This window comes from Acipenser ruthenus, chromosome 1, assembly GCF_902713425.1.
Source record: "Acipenser ruthenus chromosome 1, fAciRut3.2 maternal haplotype, whole genome shotgun sequence".
Taxonomy (NCBI): domain Eukaryota; kingdom Metazoa; phylum Chordata; class Actinopteri; order Acipenseriformes; family Acipenseridae; genus Acipenser; species Acipenser ruthenus.
Window position 1 is genome coordinate 24,704,107 of NC_081189.1, and position 23,055 is coordinate 24,727,161.

General features: G+C 36.0%; 1 protein-coding gene across 2 annotated transcripts in view; it reads right to left on the reverse strand.

Moving 5' to 3' along the window:
• LOC117408833 (putative histone-lysine N-methyltransferase PRDM6) overlaps nucleotides 1-11,418 on the reverse strand; it is a 45,117-nt gene extending 33,699 nt beyond the window's left edge. The window contains exons 1-3 of one of the 2 annotated variants that reach the window (XM_034014174.3): nucleotides 11,027-11,417; nucleotides 9,902-10,391; nucleotides 5,245-5,552 (exon numbers count right to left, since the gene is read on the reverse strand). In XM_034014174.3, the coding sequence (XP_033870065.1) occupies nucleotides 5,245-5,552; nucleotides 9,902-10,379 (786 nt within the window). In that variant the 5' untranslated portion in view covers nucleotides 10,380-10,391; nucleotides 11,027-11,417. Of the gene's footprint in view, nucleotides 1-5,244; nucleotides 5,553-9,901; nucleotides 10,392-11,026 lie in introns of both variants that reach the window. The other variant, XM_034924686.2, reaches the window with a different exon arrangement.
• Between the last annotated feature and the right edge of the window lie 11,637 nt (nucleotides 11,419-23,055).

Below are 23,055 nucleotides of genomic sequence, written 5' to 3' on the forward strand. Positions count from 1 at the left end.
TAAAAGAATGATCTACAGAAAGCCAGCCATCTAAAGTTATAATATATAGTTAAAGTTGAAAAAGAGACCAATCTGGGTTATTATGATAATGAAATGCATCTTTACATTCCCATTGTTTGGTCAACTGACAGAGAAGGTAAGTGATTAAAGGAATTTCTTTGCACATTACACTGTGTACATGGGCTGTACAAATGAGAGAGATGAGGCAGGGGTGGACATCTGTCCATCTGAGTCATTTATCTTTCACCCTTCAGCATGTTGATGATGTCAAGTACAATAACCCACAATAAGGATGTCTGACAACCTGCAAAAAATGTGTTGGCAGCACTACAGACAGTTTGCAAAGACATACAGTAACTGTAAAAAATAAAAAAAAAAGATAAAAAGATTTCTGCTAGCAGTTTTAATGAGGAAATGGTTAAAGCCTTTACAGTTTACAAGTCAGCTCTGTAATAAAATGTTCGGGTCAGGCTAAAAACAACCACTCTCAACAAACAAACACAATAATTCATTCCAGGTCAGACGGGGGAAAAAAAAAATTCTCACATGAAAAAAAAAAAAACTTAAAGAAACAGGAAACAAAAGCACAACTATTTTGTTTTACAGCTGACTGAACATGCCACGGAGCCCGGGTTTATTCCAAGGGTAATAAGCATGGCATGCATTTCAAATACACAACATGCTTTAAAATAGCTGCCAAATAGTCTAGAAAAAGTAGATGATGGATGGTCTGAGAAACTTTAATTTAACTTTAATCGAACCATGGCATGAATATAATTGTATCCCCTTGAGCTGCATGCTATCATGGGGATCGCGACTACAGTGACCCTTTCGATGTTTGATAAGGCATCTTGAAGTGTTTGTTGGTAATGGCAGACTATGTATATATTTAGGCATGCCCTGGCTTTTTTTTTTTTTAAATTTAGTCGTTGCCAATTAGTTTTTATTATTTTCTCCCCAATTTGAAATGCCCAGTTATTTTTAGGCTCAGCTCACTGCTACCAACCCTGTGCTGAGTCGGGAGGGGCGAAGATGAACACATGCTGTCCTCCGAAGCGTGTGTCGTCAGCCACCCGCTTCTTTACACTCTGCAGACTCACCGTGCAGCCACCTCAGAGCTACAGTGTCGGAGGACAACGCAGCTCTGGGCAGCTTACAGGCAAGCCCGCAGGCGCCCGGCCAGACTACAGGGGTCACTGGTGCGCGGTGAGCTGAGGACACCCTGGCCGACCTAACCCTCCCTCCCCCCGGACGACGCTCGGCCAATTGAGCGCTGGCCCCTGGGAGCTCCCGTTGACGGTCGGCTGTGGAATAGCCTGGACTCGAACCGGCGACGTCCAGGCTATAGAGCGCATCCTACACTCCAGTGAGTGCTTTTACTGGATGCGCCACTCGGGAGCCCCATGCCCTGGCTTTTTTGTCACCATTATATTGCACAACTTAAATTTAAATACAAAACAAATTTCTTTGTTGCCAATTATTTTCATGTATAATACAAATAAATCTCTCACATTAATAATATTTCTTAGGCCTGACTGAAGCTGTTTTAGTGGGCCAGGACTGGATATTAGTTTGGAGCATATCAATAGTGTAACACATTATTACCTCTATAAAATCCCAACAGCTCACATATTTGGCATTTAGGTAATAAGTTAAGAAGTAGAACAGCAGTCTTAAAAACTGGCACCTGCATGTTTTATTACACTGATCAGACTGCAAGAGTTGTTTTATCAGTAGAAAACAGAAAGAACGGATTAGAGGAGAAACCTCAAAATGGAGCGAGGTAACCAGTGGAGTACCTCAGGGATCAGTATTAGGCCCTCTGCTATTCCTAATCTACATTAATGATTTAGATTCTAGTATAGTAAGCAAACTTGTTAAATTTGCAGACGACACAAAAATAGGAGGCGTGGCAAACACTGTTGCAGCAGCAAAGGTCATTCAAAATGATCTAGACAGCATTCAGAACTGGGCAGACACATGGCAAATGACATTTAATAGAGAAAAGTGTAAAGTACTGCACGCAGGCAATATAAATGTGCATTATAAATATCATATGGGAGATACTGAAATTGAAGAAGGAATCTATGAAAAAGACCTAAGAGTTTATGTTGACTCAGAAATGTCTTCATCTAGACAATGTGGGGAAGCTATAAAAAAGGCCAACAAGATGCTCGGATATATTGTGAGAAGTGTTGAATTTAAATCAAGGGAAGTAATGTTAAAACTTTACAATGTATAAGTAAGACCTCACCTAGAATATTGTGTTCAGTTCTGGTCACCTCGTTACAAAAAGGATATTGCTGCTCTAAAAAGAGTGCAAAGAAGAGCAACCAAAATTATCCTGGATTTAAAAGGCATGTCGTATGCAGACAGGCTAAAAGAATTGAATCTATTCAGTCTTGAACAAAGAAGACTATGCGGTGATCTGATTCAAGCATTCAAAATCCTAAAAGGTATAGACAATGTAGACCCAGGGGACTTTTTTGACCTGAAAAAAGAAACAAGGACCAGGGGTCACAAATGGAGATTAGATAAAGGGGCATTCAGAACAGAAAATAGGAGGTACTTTTTAACACAGAGAATTGTGAGGTTTCTCCCCAGTAATGTTGTTGTAGCCGACACCCTGGGATCCTTCAAGAAGCTGCTTGATGAGATTCTGGGACCAATAAGCTACTAACAACCAAACGAGCAAGATGGGCTGAATGGCCTTCTCTCGTTTGTAAACTTTCTTATGTTCTTATGTTCTTATTTCCAAAAACAAACTATGTAAAATGCCTGATTTTGTTTTCCTGTTACCTTTACCGTAACATTGTTTTTTTCCATGAGCATATGCCAACAACTAACATTCTGTGAAGGGAAGAAACACAAGAGGAGACCAAAGACAAACCATTTCTCAAGGCAGAATTCTAAGTACATGTGTGATTGTCAGTGATTTCTCATGTTAGGGTTCCAAAGGCAGGTATACTTGTCAATGGTTTATCACCAGAGAATTCAAAGGGCAGGTATATTTGTTAACAGTTTCTCTGTGCTGAAATTTAAGGTGAAAAACAAAAATTATGAAGAGAATTCTAAGGATCTGTCAGCAGTTCCTTACAGCTGAACTTTAAGGATGAGCTTTACTTGTTGGCAGTTTCTCAGAGAGCTCCAAAGACACGCACACCTGTTGCATTTTCAGAAGAGAATTCTAAGGGTAAAGTACAGTTGTCCACAGCTTCTTTGAAACGGTACACTTGTCTGTAGAACCGAATTCTAAAGATGGGTAATTGAGCATTTAAGGGGTTTAATGAGAAGGTAACAATTAGCTCAGCATTAACTAGCTAGATAACATTAGCTACACGGTTACATTTTCTGATATCTGCTGTACATAATATATGTATATGTATGTTTTTAAACTGTTATAACATGTCATTTGCAATTGTTCCCACTGAATTTTCATGTACACTGTGTACATTCCTCCAGTCTAGTCTTATTATGATCTGACGTTAAGCAGAAAACGGGGAAAACCTTGAGCAGCCAGATTAATTTATCCCTGAGGGAAAGAGTTCATTAATAACAAAGATAATATTTTCATTTGTGTTATGCTCATGCAGGCTTTTTTTGTGAAACTTTATTAGCAGGCACTTTAATGGATAAACGATCTCTATCTCTGTGATACCAACAGCACTTAATTGCTGAGAAAGTTTCTGTTTTCTTTAAAGAACCATTACAGGATGATTGCTGCCATTACTTCAATTTGAAAAATACCAGAAATCTTTAACACTTTTTGCTATTGTTGGAAGAAAAATGTTAATGCTGCCAAAAAGAATATGTTTAGCTGATCATACTTGCTATGATCCTTTTCAAAAATAGAACTGTTGCTGTCTTGTACATGCTTTCTTACACAACAAACCTTGGGATCTGAGATGAAATGGGCCATGAAATAACTTAAATGACTAATTGTGTGGCTTTTTGAATCAGTGAACCAATGCTAAACATGTCACCTCCACACTGGCTCATGCCAAATAAAAAGAATTATTAAGGCCTCGGGCCTGGACAGTTTATCATTTCCCATGAACACCCACAGGTGTCAAGACATGATGTGAGGTTGTGGAATAGCATCTGATACACTTGAAGATGATGTAAAGTGAAGTATACAGATTACATCCAAAGCAAACAGCAAGCAAGAGGCTCTCCTGGAGAACAAGGTGTGATTGTTTGTGTGACTGTGGGTTCAAATTGAAATGCTAAGAGAGTTCTAAACATCTGAAAAAAAGTTTTAAACATATAAAGACTTTATTTATGGATTTGTGTATGGACAGTACTTATCAGTTTAAAATAATATAATGTGTTACAGAACTGTTCTAAAATTCTCCATAAAAATATAAAAATCACCTTAATAACATCTTCAACATTTTCTTTTTAAAGTTGCATATAAACAGATATCTGAACGCTAAACTGAATTAGATATACATTATTTAGTGGATTGTTATAATGCAGGTCAGTCTCGTTGCATCGCGGCTCTGGGAAAAAGAATTGGAAGGTCATTGTTGTGCGCCCCTGTGAAAATGCTGCGTTCTACTGTTTAATGCTCTCGGAAATGAACCATTCTTTGAGACTAATGATTCCCAGATTAAGCAGTTAATACAGTAACTCTTAAAGGTGTCTGCTATAGAAGCTTGTTTTTCAATATTTGGTTCTTCCACCTGCCAAGTTTCATTGTTCTTTGGTTGTGTTTTTTTTCCCCACAGCAGCAATACAAAGTGGTCAACGACTCGAGCTTAAAGAAGAGAATGAACCGCCCATTTATTCTTACAAGTACATAGATTTGACACCATTTTTTCTTTTCTATTTGTATATTTTCTGGGGAAGGATATTAGGCAAAAAAGTAAGCTTTTGCATACACAATAGTGGTTGTTGTGAGTAACTCTAAATATGAATTCACAAACAGATACAATCAACATGACATCACTTCTCTAAAGTGATACTGCATGAAAAAAGGGGGATAAAACTATTTCAATTAGGGATCTAATACGAGCTAAGGAACCTCTTCCCTTTTTTAAAACAGTCCTTGAACAAATTGTTGTATATCTGAAGTGATTTCAATTGCCATTCTCTCAAACTTCAGCTTCCAGGGGGGTTTCAAGCTGCATCCCTTTAGCCAGCAGTGTTTGTTGCTGAGGCACAGGGTTACTAATGATGTCATGCACTGATACAGTTGGAATACTTCATCCTTTGCTAAAGAAATAGATCTCAGAGACCTACCTCCCACATGTGACGCGAGTTCCTCCCAACTCCAGGTTGGGGTTTGTCCAGCAGCAGTGGAACTCCCTGAAAGGGACCAATCCATGTGCCCTGCGGGATCCTCTGTGCCGCACAGATTCCATATCCGAGTCCTGGCACGGTGCTGGTGCAGAGGCACACTTCTCTGGGAAGATCCCGCAGCCACTCTGGGATCTCTGGTGGGGGAACAGTGGCAGCTGAACTGCTTGTTCCTACCAGTCGCCGCAATGAGTGCAGGGGGCCGTGCATGGGACACTCACCATTCCGGTTATCAACACACATGTCACAACCTGGGATGGAAACAGACAGGATGAGATCAGGCAGAAACTTTTGAAATTGATTCAGTAGTTTTTGTATACTGTGGCTGTTTCTTAGATGCACTGTATACAGAAAAAATCTGAAGGAGACTACTAATTTCCAAAATATTATTATTATTATTATTATTATTATTATTATTATTATTATTATTATTATTATTTTATTAATTGAGTGGCAGTATTAACTCATGACATTAAATAATCATTAACCTGTAGATAATTACGTTTTTAATTTAGATATGCGATCATTCAAACAAGCCACTTTTATAGGTCCAAAAAGAAACAATTATCAACTAAAATATAGACTTTAAAACAATACATAATGTATATTTTTCATAAAATTAGGGGCTGTACATACACCTTTTTGATCGAAGGTGATAATGAAAAGGGTTTTGGAAATGGTTTTACTGTAGTGCCCGAAATGTAAGGTTGATAAGGGACAACCCCTTGCAGAGATGTGCACTGTTTTTAATTAAATTTCAATACGGCTTGTTTGCCAAACGGTATATGTGCGTGTTCGAATTTTGCAGAACAGCTTATTGTAATCTTTTCATTTATATTTTATTCATTTTTGAGGTCATTAAAATATTTTGTTTTGTGTAATGAGACTGGACTGTATATGCGGTGACTAGGCTGTACAAATTACTAAAACGGAAGAAAACCATATTTACACTGAACACCGCAAACCAACGTTTCATTTATAGTGAAATTGTGGATTAGTGAAGGAGATTATTGAAAATTCATTCATCAAATTATTTGAAAATGTATAAAACTTACAAAATCACTGAACTAATGAGAACTGTATAGGCCTATGGGTTGGTGCACAAACGCGTTGTAACCTCGTTGGGCTATGCCTAATGTAAATTTCCTCGAGGAATTCATAAACCATTTCTTGAAAAAGTTCATGAATGTGGAGAAAGGCGAACGTCGTCTCACTCTTAACTGTGTAAATCTTTTTAAAATTCTGTTTCTACATTTTACATTTTGTTTAACAAAGCATCTGAAAAAGGAAAGAACTACGCATATGCAAAAACATTTAGAACCGATTAATTTATTGTATAACTTAATTAAAAATGTATAATAATAATAATAATAATAATAATAATAATAATAATAATAATAATAATAATAATAATAATAATAATAGGAAACTTGAAAAGGATTATGTATCTAGAAATTAACAGGCGACGCGCAACTTTTGCAGCATTAAAATTGTATTCTGCACTAGACAAAATGATGTATTCGTTTATGTAAATGGCGCATCTTTTTAGGTAACCAAACTAGTTAGGAGACTTAATTTACAAAATTCAGCACAGAATTTCAAAATGCACAAGAAAGAAAGCTTAACTTACAATGCAACTTAAGCCAATCAATACATTGTCATCTCATCAGCCTTCTAGAGTTGAAAAAACGTTCAATTTGTAGGACAAAGCTACTGTGAATATATAATAATAATAATAATAATAATAATAATAATAATAATAATAATAATAATAATAATAATAATACATGTTGCTGACGAAATGTCACTGACAGATGCAAACAAATACAGACAGGAGTGACCAGAGATAGAAGGTCAACTACGAGGCTGTTTTGCCCCTAAGCAGTTGTCAACCCATGTGAACACAGTTCTGTCCAAAATAATAAAATGGCCTTTTCACATTTTCAATAGTGTACCAAATTTTGGTAGTATATTTTGTAACTTGATTTTTTTTCTTTTTTCCATACAATAAGTATGCGGTCAAATTAATAATTCCAATTTAATTGCAGAACATCTGCTTTGCTTGGAGTAAGTAAAATAGCACAATACAACTTCCATCATTAAAGTTGTGGTTTAAAATGGAGGATTTGAAAAACTTTGCATGCATTCTAGTTTTTTTTTTTTTTTTAGATAATAATTTACAATATACGAAATCATTAAACCGTGATGGTAATCACACAGGGGTGTGTGGTTACTTGAACACCATTTCTATCCCCGTTTATACAATAGAAAGCTGGTCACTATACTACCTGCTACATTATCCACGTTGCTCTGTATGCCAGCCCAATAGTGTATATCACTGCATGTTAATCACCATAGACTACAACACGTCATTCCAATAAACTCGACTCGATTCGGTGTCTAAAAGGTGATAGTATTAGCATGTCTTCTACAGACACTGTGGTTGTATTGTAAATGACTCCGATTTGTTTGAAATATGAGTGAGAGAATATTGTGTGTAGATAAAGCAGTCCCCTGTCCCCCAGAGACCTCCGTATACCATGTAGACATGATGAATAGGGGCCGGTGAAGAAGATCGATTCCTGATCCACACTCACTCCACTCTCTTCTACAAAACTATACGGCAATTAATTGTGGCTTGTCCCCTCATCCTTCATCTCCTTGTGGCACATATCGATGGAGATTACTGCTGATGGACCATTTTATCACCTTAAATAAACAGTCACCACCTTTTCAAACCTCACTTTAATATATAGTGGTATACCCTTTATATATATATATATATATATATATATATATATATATAGGAGTGTCGGTATATTTTATTGAAGTAGAATAGTACATGTAAAAAGCTGTAAATCTAAATCACAAGCCCTTATGTATAGGATACAAACCGACTAAGGGAATAGATTATTCGACATGGACAAATATTGCTTTAGGTAATATAATATTATTCTGTATAGCCCAAGGAGTTGCCCATTCTACAAACACGCCCCTTTCCTCCTCAATACATTTGGCAAAACACTAAGAAATGCTACCATTATTATTATTATTATTATTATTATTATTATTATTATTATTATTATTATTATTATTATTTCAAAGTAAAATCATATGAGCTTTTCAAATACTAAATGATTAAATCATTATGGATTCTTAATTGTGACAGGTATTGGTTTCTTTAGCTTTTTTTTTTTTACTGTTCAATAACATATATATACATGTATTCTAAACTGTTTTACATTATTTTACATGTTCTTGTACTGTATCCACAGTAATCAATAACAAACTGGTTTCATTTATAGCCTCCATTCTTGGGGCTGGATATACCGAAATGTCCGTGAAGTGTGCTGTTCATATGTTTCGGGTTTATTGGAGCAGATGAAATATCAAGATTCATTTCTGTCCCATGCAGGATGCACATGAATATAATTTATTTTAAGGCAGTTTGTATGTATATTTGTACCACTTCGTAACATTTGCACCCTTTCCAAATGTGAATTAGCACGTAATATGATGAGGTAATACGAGCTATCACATTTTTGTTAATTATGTAACTTATTGGGATAGTTAAGTTTTCATATTAAAAATGCTAATCAAAAATCTTTCTTCTTTTGATTAAAACGTTCTTTAATGCAGGCCTACATTACAAGCCAATGTGTCTCCTTTTGAAAAATGTGCTTTTATAGCTATATCTCTAATCTATATCCAGCTTTGCTCATAATTTTGTTATGTTTCATGGTTTTGCTAATAATGTTTTTTTACTTCTTTGAACATCGGTAAAATTAAAGAACAACTCCACTTAGCGGTGACCTACTGTTTTTCGGTAAGTGTTACTAAATTTGCCATGCAAAAGGGCTATTGCTGACTTGTACGGTAAAAAGAGTATTACTGCATGTATGTTATGTTATGGGATTTAACACTGAGTTTATGTTGATTTATAAGCTATGACAATTCATTGTGCAATGTAATTTACAGATCTATCTATATAGTTTTTATATTAGTTTGGTATCTTATATACTCAACATTAAAACCCCACAGCGTACATCATATACAAAGCATTAGATTTTAAGTGAAAGTAATGCCTTTAAGACTGATATAGTTTGACACTGTACTCCACAGTAAACCTTGATATATCAAGACTTGTCTCTTTAGGCAGTTTAAAGTTTGAGCACTGAAAGGTGATTTGTGTGCTTAAGATTAGGCAAATGTATAGTTTTTACTAGAAATGACAAAAAAAAAAAACGTTTTTTTTCTTTTTGTTAAACCACTAAGTTTTGTATTGTAATTTAGTATAACATCTTCTTAGTAAGTTTAATAAAATGTTTATAACACAGAGATTAAACACCAACAAGGCGAAGTGTAAAATGCACTGTCTTGCCATGTCGCCTTAGGGCCTATTTCTGTAATTGTTAAGCGCCAATGAAACTGCGCAATAACATCCTTTCCAACTTTACCTCTACACGTAAAAGACATGCATCAGCCAAACACATCAACGATAAGGAAAGATTACAAATAAATATAAAACTGGTACCCAGCTGCAAAGAAACAAACATATTGTCCCCCATTGGTAACTTCAAAATATATAGCGTGTACGTACGGTTATTTGGGTCGCTGGTGTGATTGTTCAAAGGAATAATTTCCATTCTCTGCTGTCCATAAAGGTAGTAGTCTAACTCCTCGGGAGTGAATTTAATTATTGGTCCTCTGTCGTTTTTACACTGGGAAGATAAATAAAGCTCTTTGCTTTGACCGCTGAGTACCGATGTGGGGATTTCGGGGCACTGCGAGTGTCCAAAAAGTGCAATCTGGGGCACAGACAACTGGGTTAAGCCTGCTAACGAGGAGGATGAGCAGGACGACGATGATGGGGTTGAGGCGGAGGAGGAGGCGGAGGAGATGGAGGTCGGGCGGTGGCGGAGACTTTCTACCGGGAGATCTGCTCTCTCGTGTGGCTGCAGCTGACTCAGGGCTCCGGTCTTTAGTTGGCTTTGCGGGAAAAGCTGCTGCCAGTGCTGAATGTAGGCTGGATCTACCTTCAAGAAAGCAGATCCGCTGGGGTCACCGGGCTTCAGCATCTCCAATTGTGGCTAAAGTGCACAGAACAAGGTACGTGTTTATTAATTTATTTTCATACATGTTGCTCAAGAAAAACAAAACAAAACAAACAAAAACTATTTATAACAAGAAAGCACACACACTTACTAGGTTAACCATGACTATAGTCCTGCATGCCGAACATATCCTATATAATTACAGTACAATGACGTTGTGGTGTTTTATGTTTGGGGAGACACATCTTCACCTATCCGTGGCACAGTATTAAAAATTGTATGAAAGTTTATTAACAGCACTGCAAAAAGTTTGTGAACAAATACCCGTAATTCCTTGCAATATTAATTTGGCTGTACTGTATCAAAATATTGTTTCAACAATCTAAAAGTCTATAACTTACTTTCATTGAAGCTATCCTAAAATAATACAATAGTAGCAAAATGCTCGCAATCTAGAAAAAATATTTTTGGAATAACATTGGTTATTTTACTTTGTGAGTCAAGCATACCATTCTGATAGCCGGCTTATTTCTGTTTAATACTTCTTATGTTTTAGAATGGCAAAAACGCTACATTTGTTTTGCTGAGCTATTGCTTACAGTGAGGATCAGTGCGATAGTTTCTCCTATTTTAGGTAACATGCTAAGCATTCTGTATATAAATAGACTTACCCAGTTTATTCAAAAATCTGTCTTTTCCTCGTCACTCACAATGGCTCCGGATTGTATATTCCAGATCCTTAAATCATAATCCCTTTGTTTATTGGGATATGAGGTGTTCTCTAGCGAAGCTCCAAGTCCGACAGTACAGTATCTGAGCTTCCCCACTTCTCGCTTGCTCTCTGATCACTAGCAGGCTTGAGAGAGGGCACGTGGGCTTTACGACAGCACACAACACAAGGGATGGGGGAGTTAACACTGGATCAAAAATACAACCTAACATCTGTCTCTGCCATCTCGATAGTGTTTGGGTTATTAAAAAGAGCTCACGGCACTTTAAGATTGACAATTCAGATCACTGTCATGACATAATGACACACACAGAAGTATTTCTTTTTGTGTTATTATTGGTATTTATTTATTTTTAGCTGTCGAGGTCATTAAAATGACGCTCAATGATGTTGTCATTGTAATGAAGACAAAGGCTGTAGAAAAGTACAGTTATTTTGTTAAATAATACGGCTTGCAAACGCTAATATTATATTTCCCTCTGCTCATAAAATGACTTCAGTTATTTAGCTCCAGAATTTACTTAAACATTATTGAACAGCTTGTTTTAAAGGCATCTGACCTTGTCTACCATCATGATCATGATCATCATGATCATCATGATCATGATCATCATTATTATTATTATTATTATTATTATTATTATTATTATTATTATTATTATTATTATTATTATTATTATTGATTCAATCCTTTCATTTGTCTATTTTTTACAAGTGCAGGTATAACATTAAAACAATTTAAACATTAATTTACATTAGACTCTAACTGACTTCGTGGTATTGTTATTTGAGTTTCTTATTCAACCTCCAGTGTTTCCCACCCATTCTTTCAGACTCTGAGAAAGTTACTGCTGTTTGGATTGTGTCTGTATCTAAATGCAGGGCATTTTTACACAATTTTGAACAGAGCAGCGCTAAAAAAAATGTTTTGACTGGCGTCGTTTTGACAAGGTCATCCGTCATCTGCACTACAGATTGATAACATAAACTAAAAGACACACATAATCGCCAGAAAAGGAATTTGGTTGAGTTGACTATGAAAAGTCTAGCTCACTTGAAAAGAATGTGGGTCATAAAGTACACTGATCTCCCAGTTTGTTCTGCGACAATTCTGTGAGTGTGTAGTCGAGAGGATTTTTTAAAAGCTGAATTGTTGTGGCCAATATGTTTCTGTTATTTTTATTGTCGAATGTCAAAGCAATATGCCCGAATACTCAAAGTGTATATCAAAGTGTAATTAAATATCAACACAGACATCAGCTATTTCTACTCGACTTTCTATGCAGGCCGGGCCATTTAATGGCGCTTTATATATTACATTAAACACATATTTAATGTACATTTGGTTAAATAACGACTGGGAGTGTTTTTATTCACTTTTTATTCACATATATCGTAGCTATGCATATTAAGAAATAAAAATGAACTTTTTGACGATAAAAAATACTATTACAGATTTAAGGTGCCGGTACACACCGTTTGTATGCACATAAACATTGAAATAATGCTGACTGCGGCATCAATTATCACACATCACTCACTTCATAAACACCTGCTGAGGGTGGCATGATCCAATTCAGCTTGTTAATGTTGTAATATAACTTCTACTTCTGCGTGTAACGAATTGTGTGCAGTCACATTCACAAATACGATTTCAATTACAGACGATAAACGGTAAGAAAAAGAGAGAGGGATATAAAACAAAACTACCACCAGGGACTTTTCAAACTTGGGAGCCAAAGAGCAATAAAAGCGCTCTCTAGCTGTGTGATTAACATGGGTCCTTCGGGAGGGATTGCAAGAACACTTAACGTGGTGCTTGTCCATCAAGCGCCCAACAGAGGATCACTACTTTACTAAATTAACACGGTCCTTTTTAAAATGGAAATTAAAACTAAACGTTTTTTTTTTGTGTTGTTTTTTTTTTTTTTTGCTTTTTGAATCGTGACCTATTGAGGCCTATCTATAGGCAAGTAATGTGTTAACCATAACCTTGGTATATTTTTCAGTTACTTCAATAAAGCCAGTATCCTTCCATATCTTTTCGGATACATTGTGTATATGGAAGTGTACGTTTTATTATTATTATTATTATTATTATTATTATTATTATTATTATTATTATTATTATTATAAAATAGACATCTATAGACCAGATGCCTTTAAAAACCAGCTGTTCAATGATGTTTCAAAAATTAAATTTCTGGAGCTAAATAACTCAGGTCATTTTATGAGCAGAGGGAAATATGATATTAGCGGTTGCGAGTCTCATTATTTCACAAATAAAAGTGAAAACTGTACTTTTGTACTAATATACATATGTATATGGTGTTTTACATATACATTCCTATATAAGAGCTATAAACTTGATGTAGTTCAACAAATTGTGTAAAGAATGGACTTGGACTCGAGTCAGTGTATGTATTTTATGCTTTGTGTATTTAGTTTATAAAACAAGTAAATATCCAATCCGGAAAACTGCACTATGTATTTTTTTTTCTGTATAGTGATTTAAGCAACTTGGGACTTCCAGTTATAAAAATGATCACGTTTAGTATTTAATGTGGAAGCGATCAGACGTGTTTTTAAATATTTATCCTACAAATCGATGTTGAATATTGCTACGAATTTGTTGAAGTGAAATAAATAAGGCGTACGAGTGTATTAAATGCAAAAGGGGAGCGCAGCGGTGTTTTTCTTCATTGATTAATGACCTCTAAAATAAAACGGAATGGGAGTTTGGATCGATAAATTAACTGCCGAAATTCATCATTTATTTGACCAAAATAATCTAGTGGCAGCACGTTTTTGACGTGGATTTCAAAATACTAGTACAGGTTTAGTCCCGATCTGCATTCTGTATGTATCTGATTCTGTTTGACATCCAATTAAAAAGTTTACATTTCTTGTTAATTAATTCGCCTGATCCACGGAAGACAAATGGACGGTTCTCTTTGACAGGAGTCCGATAAAGAATTCAACAGCTTTTCTCCATGTCCTGGGTGTCTCCTGATTATAGTTTTAAGGTCACGGGTTGCTGGGTTTATAATTCATTAATATAGACATTTATTCAGATGGGACTCGGTGATGCACATTTTCTCTAGCATCATGATTTAATTTCTCCTTGCAGAGTACCATAAGTATTTAGTTTAATTTAATAAAGCGGTTATTAATTTGTATTTAACGAGTCCCAGGTTTCATAAAAAATAAATAGAACATTACCCACAATGATCTGGAGAGGGAACTTGTGTTCTTCATTGGTAAAAGAATGTACGCAACATTAACTAAGATCAACTCAGATTTTTCGAGTAGGCCAATGCATTCTCGGATGAGGTGCATAATAAATATTAATTCAAAAACAACACACGCTCTCCCACGTTTATACAGTTTCTATAGATGTGGTTTACAGTATTTATAGAATTATTAAAATAAATCGAGACCAAAATACATGTAAAATTGTTTAAAAGGGATTCATTTTAGAGACTCACGTTCTGCTGCCAAATGTAAAGTAATTTTCTTTGGAACCCTGCATAGCAATTTAAGAACAGCGATATGACTAATTTACTCTTGACAGTCTGTTCAATTACACACCTGTTGGTTTTCCTGTTCGGGTGGCAATATTTGTTTGACATTTTTGTATTACTATTATACAGATCTATTGCAGAGAATGGTATATTAATTCTCTCTCTCTCTCTCTCTCTCTCTCTCTCTCTCTCTCTCTCTCTCTCTCTCTCTCTCTCCCTCTCATTGACACCCTTTCCAAACTTTTACATGCAACATACACGTTGATTTTGAGATGGTTTAGCCATGAAAGGCCACATTGATTGATTGATTGATTGATTGATTGTATTCTCATTTGTGGATATGTAACCTATAATTAACATTCTTCTCAATGTCATCACTTGTGTAAAAATATGAATTTGAAATTATAAAGTGAAATATGTAAAATGTATTTATTTATTTGTTGTAATTGGTATCAAACGGGAAATAATTCCTTCATAATTTCCTAATTAAATGATTTATACAACAGCTGTTGAAAAAATAGGAGAGTGTCAATACTTTGGGACATCATATTGTTAGCGGCATGTAGGCCTAATATCATAACTTGTTTAGTGAGGGTCTATGACAGTCTAAATTAAACAGGACAAATAAAATAATCAAGATGAAATTCAGACAGGGGCTTTCATTAGCCCAAGACTTAGGACCTAAACTTTAATCAATAGGCCTGAAAAAGATGTTACCTTTTGCAAAGATTAATTAATTTATTAATGTGCTTAATGTATGTGACATTTAACATATATTTAATATTAATTATTATTATTATTATTATTATTATTATTATTATTATTATTATTATTATTATTATGAGCAACAACAACAACAGCAACAATACTAATAGTCATTTATATATATATATATATATATATATATATATATATATAAATTGTCAGGAAGTCATTTTAAGATATCTTGAAATTATTTAGAGATATCTTTAAATGAACAGGAAGTAATTTACAGATATCTCTAAATTACTTCCTGTTTTGAAGAGATTTCCTGTCCATTTAGAGATATCTTTAATATCTTAAAATGATTTAGAGATATCTTTAAATGATTTACAGATATCTCTAAATGACAGTGTGGCGTACCATTCTAGCAAAATCCAGGTGGTTTACAGATACCTACATATTATTTCAAGATATCTGTAAATCAATTTGAGATTCGTTTTTAGATATCTCTATTTGATTTACAGATCTCTTAAAATAAAGTGTTTTAAAGATATCTGTAATTCAATTTGAGAAATCTCAAAATGTTTTACAGATATCTTTTAAATATTTGAAGATATCTCAAATCTGATTTTAAGATATCTCTAAATTATAATTGGGCTTGCCATAATAAAATGGGTATGACTTTACAAACCTATTTAAGTAAAGACAGATAATTTAGTGTATTGTATATCAACTTAAGCTCAAAGCTGCGTATGTCCAAAAAACAAACATTAAGAATGAAAATATTCTCCTTTTGCTCATCAAACAGTGCCACCGGTGGCCAAAAGTTTCTTGATTAATTGATTGGGGTGTTATCAGTGCCCCCAAGTGGCAAGCAGAAGCAAGGTTGTGTTATCGGTACACCTCCAATGCATTCTGGGATGATATGATGTATTTTGTTTGTATTTTTAGCAGTTGTGGGTAGGAAAGATTGAAAGGAAAAAGTAACCCACATGGAAATATGCTGTTGTCAAAATCTGCTTATACAATTAGCTGTTAATAATTAAATGTTACTAATATTCCATTTTATCAAAGTGTTGAAATAAAAGTGGCATTGGTTGATTGTATGCTTTTCTATAGTTGTTTTACGTTTCTCTGTACAAAGAAAAGTGGGACATGTTTAGGTGACAAGTTGAAAGATGTACATTTAATCCGGGATAAGTAGGTGAGGGATTTAATGGATGTCACTCCTTTGAAATCTACAAAAATTCTCCTCTCATTTGCTGTACTTAATGTAAATGCTGACAAATGCAAATATAACACCCAAAAGTAAATTATATAATGTAAACAGTTGCATATTTTAGTGCTGACTGTTAATTTATCCATTTATACAAAACACTCAATAAGATAAAAGAAGACTGATTAAGTAAGAGATAACAGACTTCGGATGTGTCTTTACTTATTTCAGTAGATGTGTTACTTCAGTAGAGACTTCGGGATGTTTAACATGGTTTAGTTTTACTATAGGGTTTAAGGTGGTAGTGATAGATCAACAAGATAACGTTTACATTTTTTGTTAGATACAGAGTAGCCAGAAGGGTTCTGACTCGAGCTGCTTTTAATAAGCTAAAACCAAACAAAAAAAAAACTAAGTTAAAACATCAACCACCTTAAATTACACATATAACCTCATGTATACTAACTGTTCAAACTGACAGATAATTGTAACCTTATAAAAAAAATGGTACTACACATTAGAAAATAAGATTCCTGAGTGTTCTTTATATAACAACTTGTTTCCTTACTTCCTTAAAATTTAATAATTTTATATTTACATATGCTTTTTTATACAGCAATATAGTACTGACTGTTTTCCATTTTACCAGAGTGGTACTAAAGAAACCATTTGGTTATACAGCTATGGCCAAAAGTTTTGTATCGCCTATAATTTTTAGGATTGAAACATAAAAAAAAAAAAACTTTATGAACATAATTTAGATATTTTATTTAGCATCATGTAATCAAAGAAACTACAAAATGATATCACAAGTCTAATGGAAGCCATAATAGTAGTACAGTATTTCATGTTAGATTTCAACAATTGTTGTCAGTTTTTCATTAAGTATATGGAAAACTACAAAGCGGTATGTAATTCAATTTGTTAACGTAACATTATTCAGCAGGTTTCATCCGACTTTATCAAGCAAAATTTGTTAATTCTATAATGTGATACAAAACTTTTGACCATAGCTGTATAAAGAGTTTAGTAGTATTCTTGTGATTGGTAGCCCATAGCATATGTCTAAGATCAAACTGTTGGTTAACAGTATGTGTTGCTCTACTTTTACACACTTTCATGAGAATACAGTAGTAACACAACATCTGTATGTTTTGAGATTCAGTCACATACACACACACACAGACACACACACGCACAGACACTACAATCTAAACCACCTATCCCTTAGGGGCAATTTATCTTTGTTGTCACCAATCTGAGTCTATATATCCGTATTCCATTATCCCTCTGAATATTGATAACATGAATGAGTAGACATCATGTGCCCTATACTATAATGAATCATAAACTAAAATTAATAGGTTCCATTATTGAGGTTGATATGACAGGGGGACTTAAATATGTATTGAAGGGGATTCTGCTATGATAAAGTAACACACAGATAACTATTTGGTATTCTTTTTTCCCAGTGGGGCTTAAAAGACAGCATATTGTTTTTTAACACACTTTTGTCTCCTTTCTAGCGGGGTTCCGAAACATAGTGTTACACGTCCCCATGTGTTGCTACAACTGTTTAGATAACATACCTGTAAGTTTTCTTTTCATTGTTAACATCCTGACAACTTTTTACACTTATAACTTTAAAGTCTGTTTCAAAGCTCTTTTCAAAATGTCCGCTCTAGTACATTGATAGTGTAAGGATTATTACCCACATTGTCAAATAGTTAAAGCAGCAATAACTATCCATGATGTGGTACGAAACAGAAATGCCACAGCCCCTGTTGTTATGTGTTTTTTATTTATCACTCTTCCTGCAGTGATTTAGAGGACAGATCTCAAACCCCAATACACTAGAGCAGCCAAAAGAGCTTTGAAACTGAAATAAAGTTATAAGTGTAAAAAGTTGTCAGGTAAAAATTCCAGGTGCGTTAAACAGTTGTAGTTTTCGGAACACCATTACTTACTCTTTAAAACAATAATTATTAATTTGCGCTAGTATCTCCCCTTTTAATCTACTTGAAAAATAACATTGTATATGCCTTTGCCTGAACTATTTTCAGTTAAATTGAATTTACAGGAAATAAAATTAGCATTAGCAAAGATACAAAGCACTCTTTAATGATTTTTGAAGTTTTTAACTGGCACAGTGTGATGTAAATGGAGGAAACTGCTTAAGCCCAACTTGAGATAAAGGATAGAAGATATTTTTTCAAGGACAAATGTACTTGTCAGCAGCTTCCCTGAGTAAAAGGGACAAGCATTTGAAAGGTTATTAGAAGAAGCAGCGGTGAAGGGCACAAGGTATGTTTAAAAGCAAACTTAATTTTGCACCTACCTGTACTTCAGTTGTTTCTTACACATGTTACAGTACATCAGATTTCTTACCATGCTCACAATTCTGCTCACATCTGTGCTCCATTACTTGTGCTGTATTACAAAACCCTGTGAAAGAACGCCTCTGTTTCCATCATTCATGCAGACTCTCAATGCCTAAAGAAAATATATGTTACAATATATACAGTGTATATGCATAGATACAGTATATATATATATATATATATATATATATATATATATATATATATAGAGAGAGAGAGAGAGAGAGAGAGAGAGAGAGAGAGAGAGAGAGAGAGAGAGAGAGAGAGAGATAATACAGTGTGTATATATACACATATATATATAAATACGGTATGTTATTACTTTAATTTCTAATTGTTCTATTGAAGTATATAAATTTGAGATTCAGCTTTATAATAAAACCAAATAAATTATTACATAACATGCATACAATGAAAAATAACATGCAAAAAATAATTTCATACTTTGACAAAAGTATTTGGGCAATCAACATATTTTGTATGAAACCCATTCATTGCTAATTATTGACAATATCATGACTGAAAACCAACAGCCTGATGATTTCTTCAACCAAATGTTATGGTCCGACGAAGCCAAAATGTAACTTTTTCCACCAAGAAAGCAAGAATATGTTTGGAGAAAAAGAGGAGAAGAATTTAAAGAAAAGTTAATCGTGCCCAGTATTAAACATGGTGGAGATTTGATGGTATTGGCTTGTTTTTATTCCTCAGGCACTGGCGACCTTTGTATTGTAGAAGGATCAGTGAATGCTGCAAAATATCAAGACATTTTGCACTCTCATTTGCTACCCAGTGCTAGAAGGCTTGTTGTACGGATGTTTGTATTCCAGCAGGATAATGACGCTAAACATTCTGCAAAGTCTACAAAGGAATTTCTGAAAAAAAGATTACAGTTATGGATTGGCCATCTCAGTCGCCAGAATCCCATCGAGATGTTGTGGATTGGCTTGAAGGCTGCTGTTGCAAAAAAGAAACCAAAGTCAATTGCAGAACTCAAAGCTGTATGTGTTGAAGAATGGGCAAAAATATCTCTGGAAAGATGCCAGGAACTGGTTTCAAAATACAAAAAAAGACTGCAAGCTGTAAAGGTAGCAAAGGTGGGCACACAAAATACTAATGTAAGGGTGCCCAAATACTTTTGTCAAAGTATGAAATTAGTTTTTGCATGTGATGTGATTTCATTTTATGTATGTTATTTGTTAATTTGTTGTTTTCTTATAAAGCAGAATCTCTAATTTATATTTTTTAATAGAACAATTAGAAATTATAGAAATCACTTTCTTTGTGTTTTTTAATTTTTTTTTAACTGCCCAAATACTTTTGTCTGCGACTGTATATATATATATGATGGTTTTCAGACACTTGGACCCCATTTACACTTGCGATTTAAGATGGCCCAGGGCTACCTCAGGGCTGCCTTTTCTCATGTGAATGCTCCAAAAAAGAAAAAGCAGTCCAGGGCCGGCCTAAATTTAGGCCACCGTTTCGATGTGGCCCAGGGCCTGCAATCCGGGACCAGGGCCGGCTTTCACGTATATATGAAAGCAAAGCAGACTTAGGGCTGCCTTTTTGTATCATATTACCAGTTTGATTATGTAGCTCAGTAGCAGGGATCCGTTTGCTGCGGAATAACAAGGAGAAAAGTGGATTGTCTATGATCACAGTGATTTTTTTGTTTTACATTTGGGGAGGGGCAAAAAACATTTTTTTGTTTGTTTGATAATAACCAAATCAATACACGTACCATATATAAACATTAACACAGGCAACTTTGCTTTAAATTGACGTAAACATACCTGTCTAATCAAACTGCTTCCGGTATTCAAGTTCAGTGTTGAATGAGGCTTCAGTCAATATCCAGAACTGTTCAAAGATGCCGAAAACAACAATAATCACCCCTAATGATCGGATCAACCAGTTTGGCAAGTACGAATTTCACTTCGATGGTAATGTGCTGTTTTGTACTTCATGCAGCAAGGCTGTAGATTACACTTGTAGGCAGACCATTGTAGAACACATGGGAAGTGCGAAACATAAATGAAAGGAAACGTAAACAGCAAACTTGGGATTCTTTTCTGTGCTAATGTTATTCTACTGGCAATAAAGCAGTAGTTTATTATGTATCATGCATGTTGTTGAGTAAAGTGTATTTGATATATGACAGTGTATTGCTGTATTTAGATTAGGGCGCTTCCCTTAATTAAGTTGCCGTAGCTACATGTATAACAAGGGTTTTGTTATAGTGATATGTTCGGTCATCTTCCAAAGATGGGGTAATGGTGATGTCCAGTCTCTACTGGTAATGGTTAGGGAGTAGAGAATAATAATGACAATGATAATAATAACGAGTAAACAATAGAATAGTTTAACGATCGTGTTTGTAAACAAAGACGGTATTCATGCAGGTTAAACAAATACATATAACTGAGAAGAAACATGTGTAATGTAAAATATATGAATGTTTATTGTAAATGGAATGCATGTTAAAAATGATTTTTGTATGAAATTATTCCAGGTGTAACTGGTTATTGAATAATTAATTGATTATTTAATGCCTTGTCTTTCTTTAGGAGGGAGCAGTAGTATTAGGTGGTCAGTTGTGAGCTTGTCTTGTGAATGTCAGTCTTTTGCAATCTATCCATTATGAAAATAAATATGTATACCTGTGAACACTAGCAAGTCGGTGTTTCCTGCATTCTAAATACCTCCGTGTTCTTGAGAGAATAATGTGATTGTGGATGGGGGTAAGCTTGGACCGTCGCCCCGTTACACACCATAACATCCTCTCTGTCACCCCCCTGGACCTCTCTGATCACTATTTCATCTCTTTTTCTCTGTCTCTCCCCCCTCTCCCTGCTCCTCCTACCCCCACTGTCACCTCTCGCCGTAACCTCCGCTCTCTCTCCCCCTCTGTCCTTGCCTCCACTGCTCTCTCTCACCTCCCTCCTATCGACTCCTTTTCACAACTCTCCGTAGACTCTGCTACCTCCACCCTCTTCTCCTCACTCACCTCCTCCCTCGACTCCCTCTGTCCCCTCACCTCCCGACCTGCTCGCCCCTCCCCTCCCCATCCCTGGCTCTCCTCTGTGCTCCGCTCGGCAAGAATCACACTGCGATCTGCTGAAAAGAAATGGAAGAGAACCAAACTCCCTGCTGCCCTAGACCTTTACCGCACTCTTCTCTCCTCCTTCTCCTCTACTCTCTCCTCTGCTAAATGTGCTTATTTCCAATCTGTAATCCAAGCCTCCACTAACAACCCACGTAAACTATTCTCTACCTTCTCCTCCCTCCTAAACCCTCCCCCCCCTCCTCCTCCCTCCTCTATCTCCCCTGACGACTTTGCCTCCTTCTTCTCTTCTAAAATCTCAGATATCCGCAAACTCTTTAACACCTCTCCCTCCCCCGCACCCCCTCCTGCTCCAACCCCTACACCCACTACATCCCCTACTAACTCGCCCTCCCTCTCCACCTTCTTGCCCCTCTCAGACTCTGACCTCTCCTCCCTGCTCCAGGGTCACAAACCCACCACGTGTGCCTTGGACCCCCTCCCCACTCACCTCTTTCAAGCTGCTGCTCCTGCTCTACTCCCCTTCATCTCCTCCCTCCTCAACACCTCTCTACTTTCTGGCATCTTCCCCTCTGCCTTCAAAAAAGCCTCTATCACTCCCCTCCTCAAAAAACCTACCCTCGACCCCACCTCCCTCCAGAGCTACCGTCCTGTCTCCCTCCTACCCTTCCTCTCCAAAACCCTCGAGCGGACTGTACACCGCCAGCTCTCTGCTTTCCTGTCCAACCACTCTCTGCTTGACCCTCTCCAATCTGGCTTCCGCTCTGCTCACTCCACTGAAACCGCCCTTCTCTCTGTCACCAACTCACTTAAGTGTGCCCGAGCTGCCTCTCTCTCCTCTGTCCTAATTCTCCTCGACCTCTCTGCTGCCTTTGACACTGTTGATCACTCTATTCTACTATCATCTCTTGCTGACCTGGGGATCTCTGGCACTGCTCTGGCCTGGTTCTCCTCCTACCTCTCCAACCGCACTTACCAGGTAACCTGGCGTGGAGCAACCTCCACACCTCACCCTCTCTTGACTGGAGTCCCCCAAGGGTCAGTCTTGGGTCCTCTCCTGTTCTCTCTCTACACCCGCTC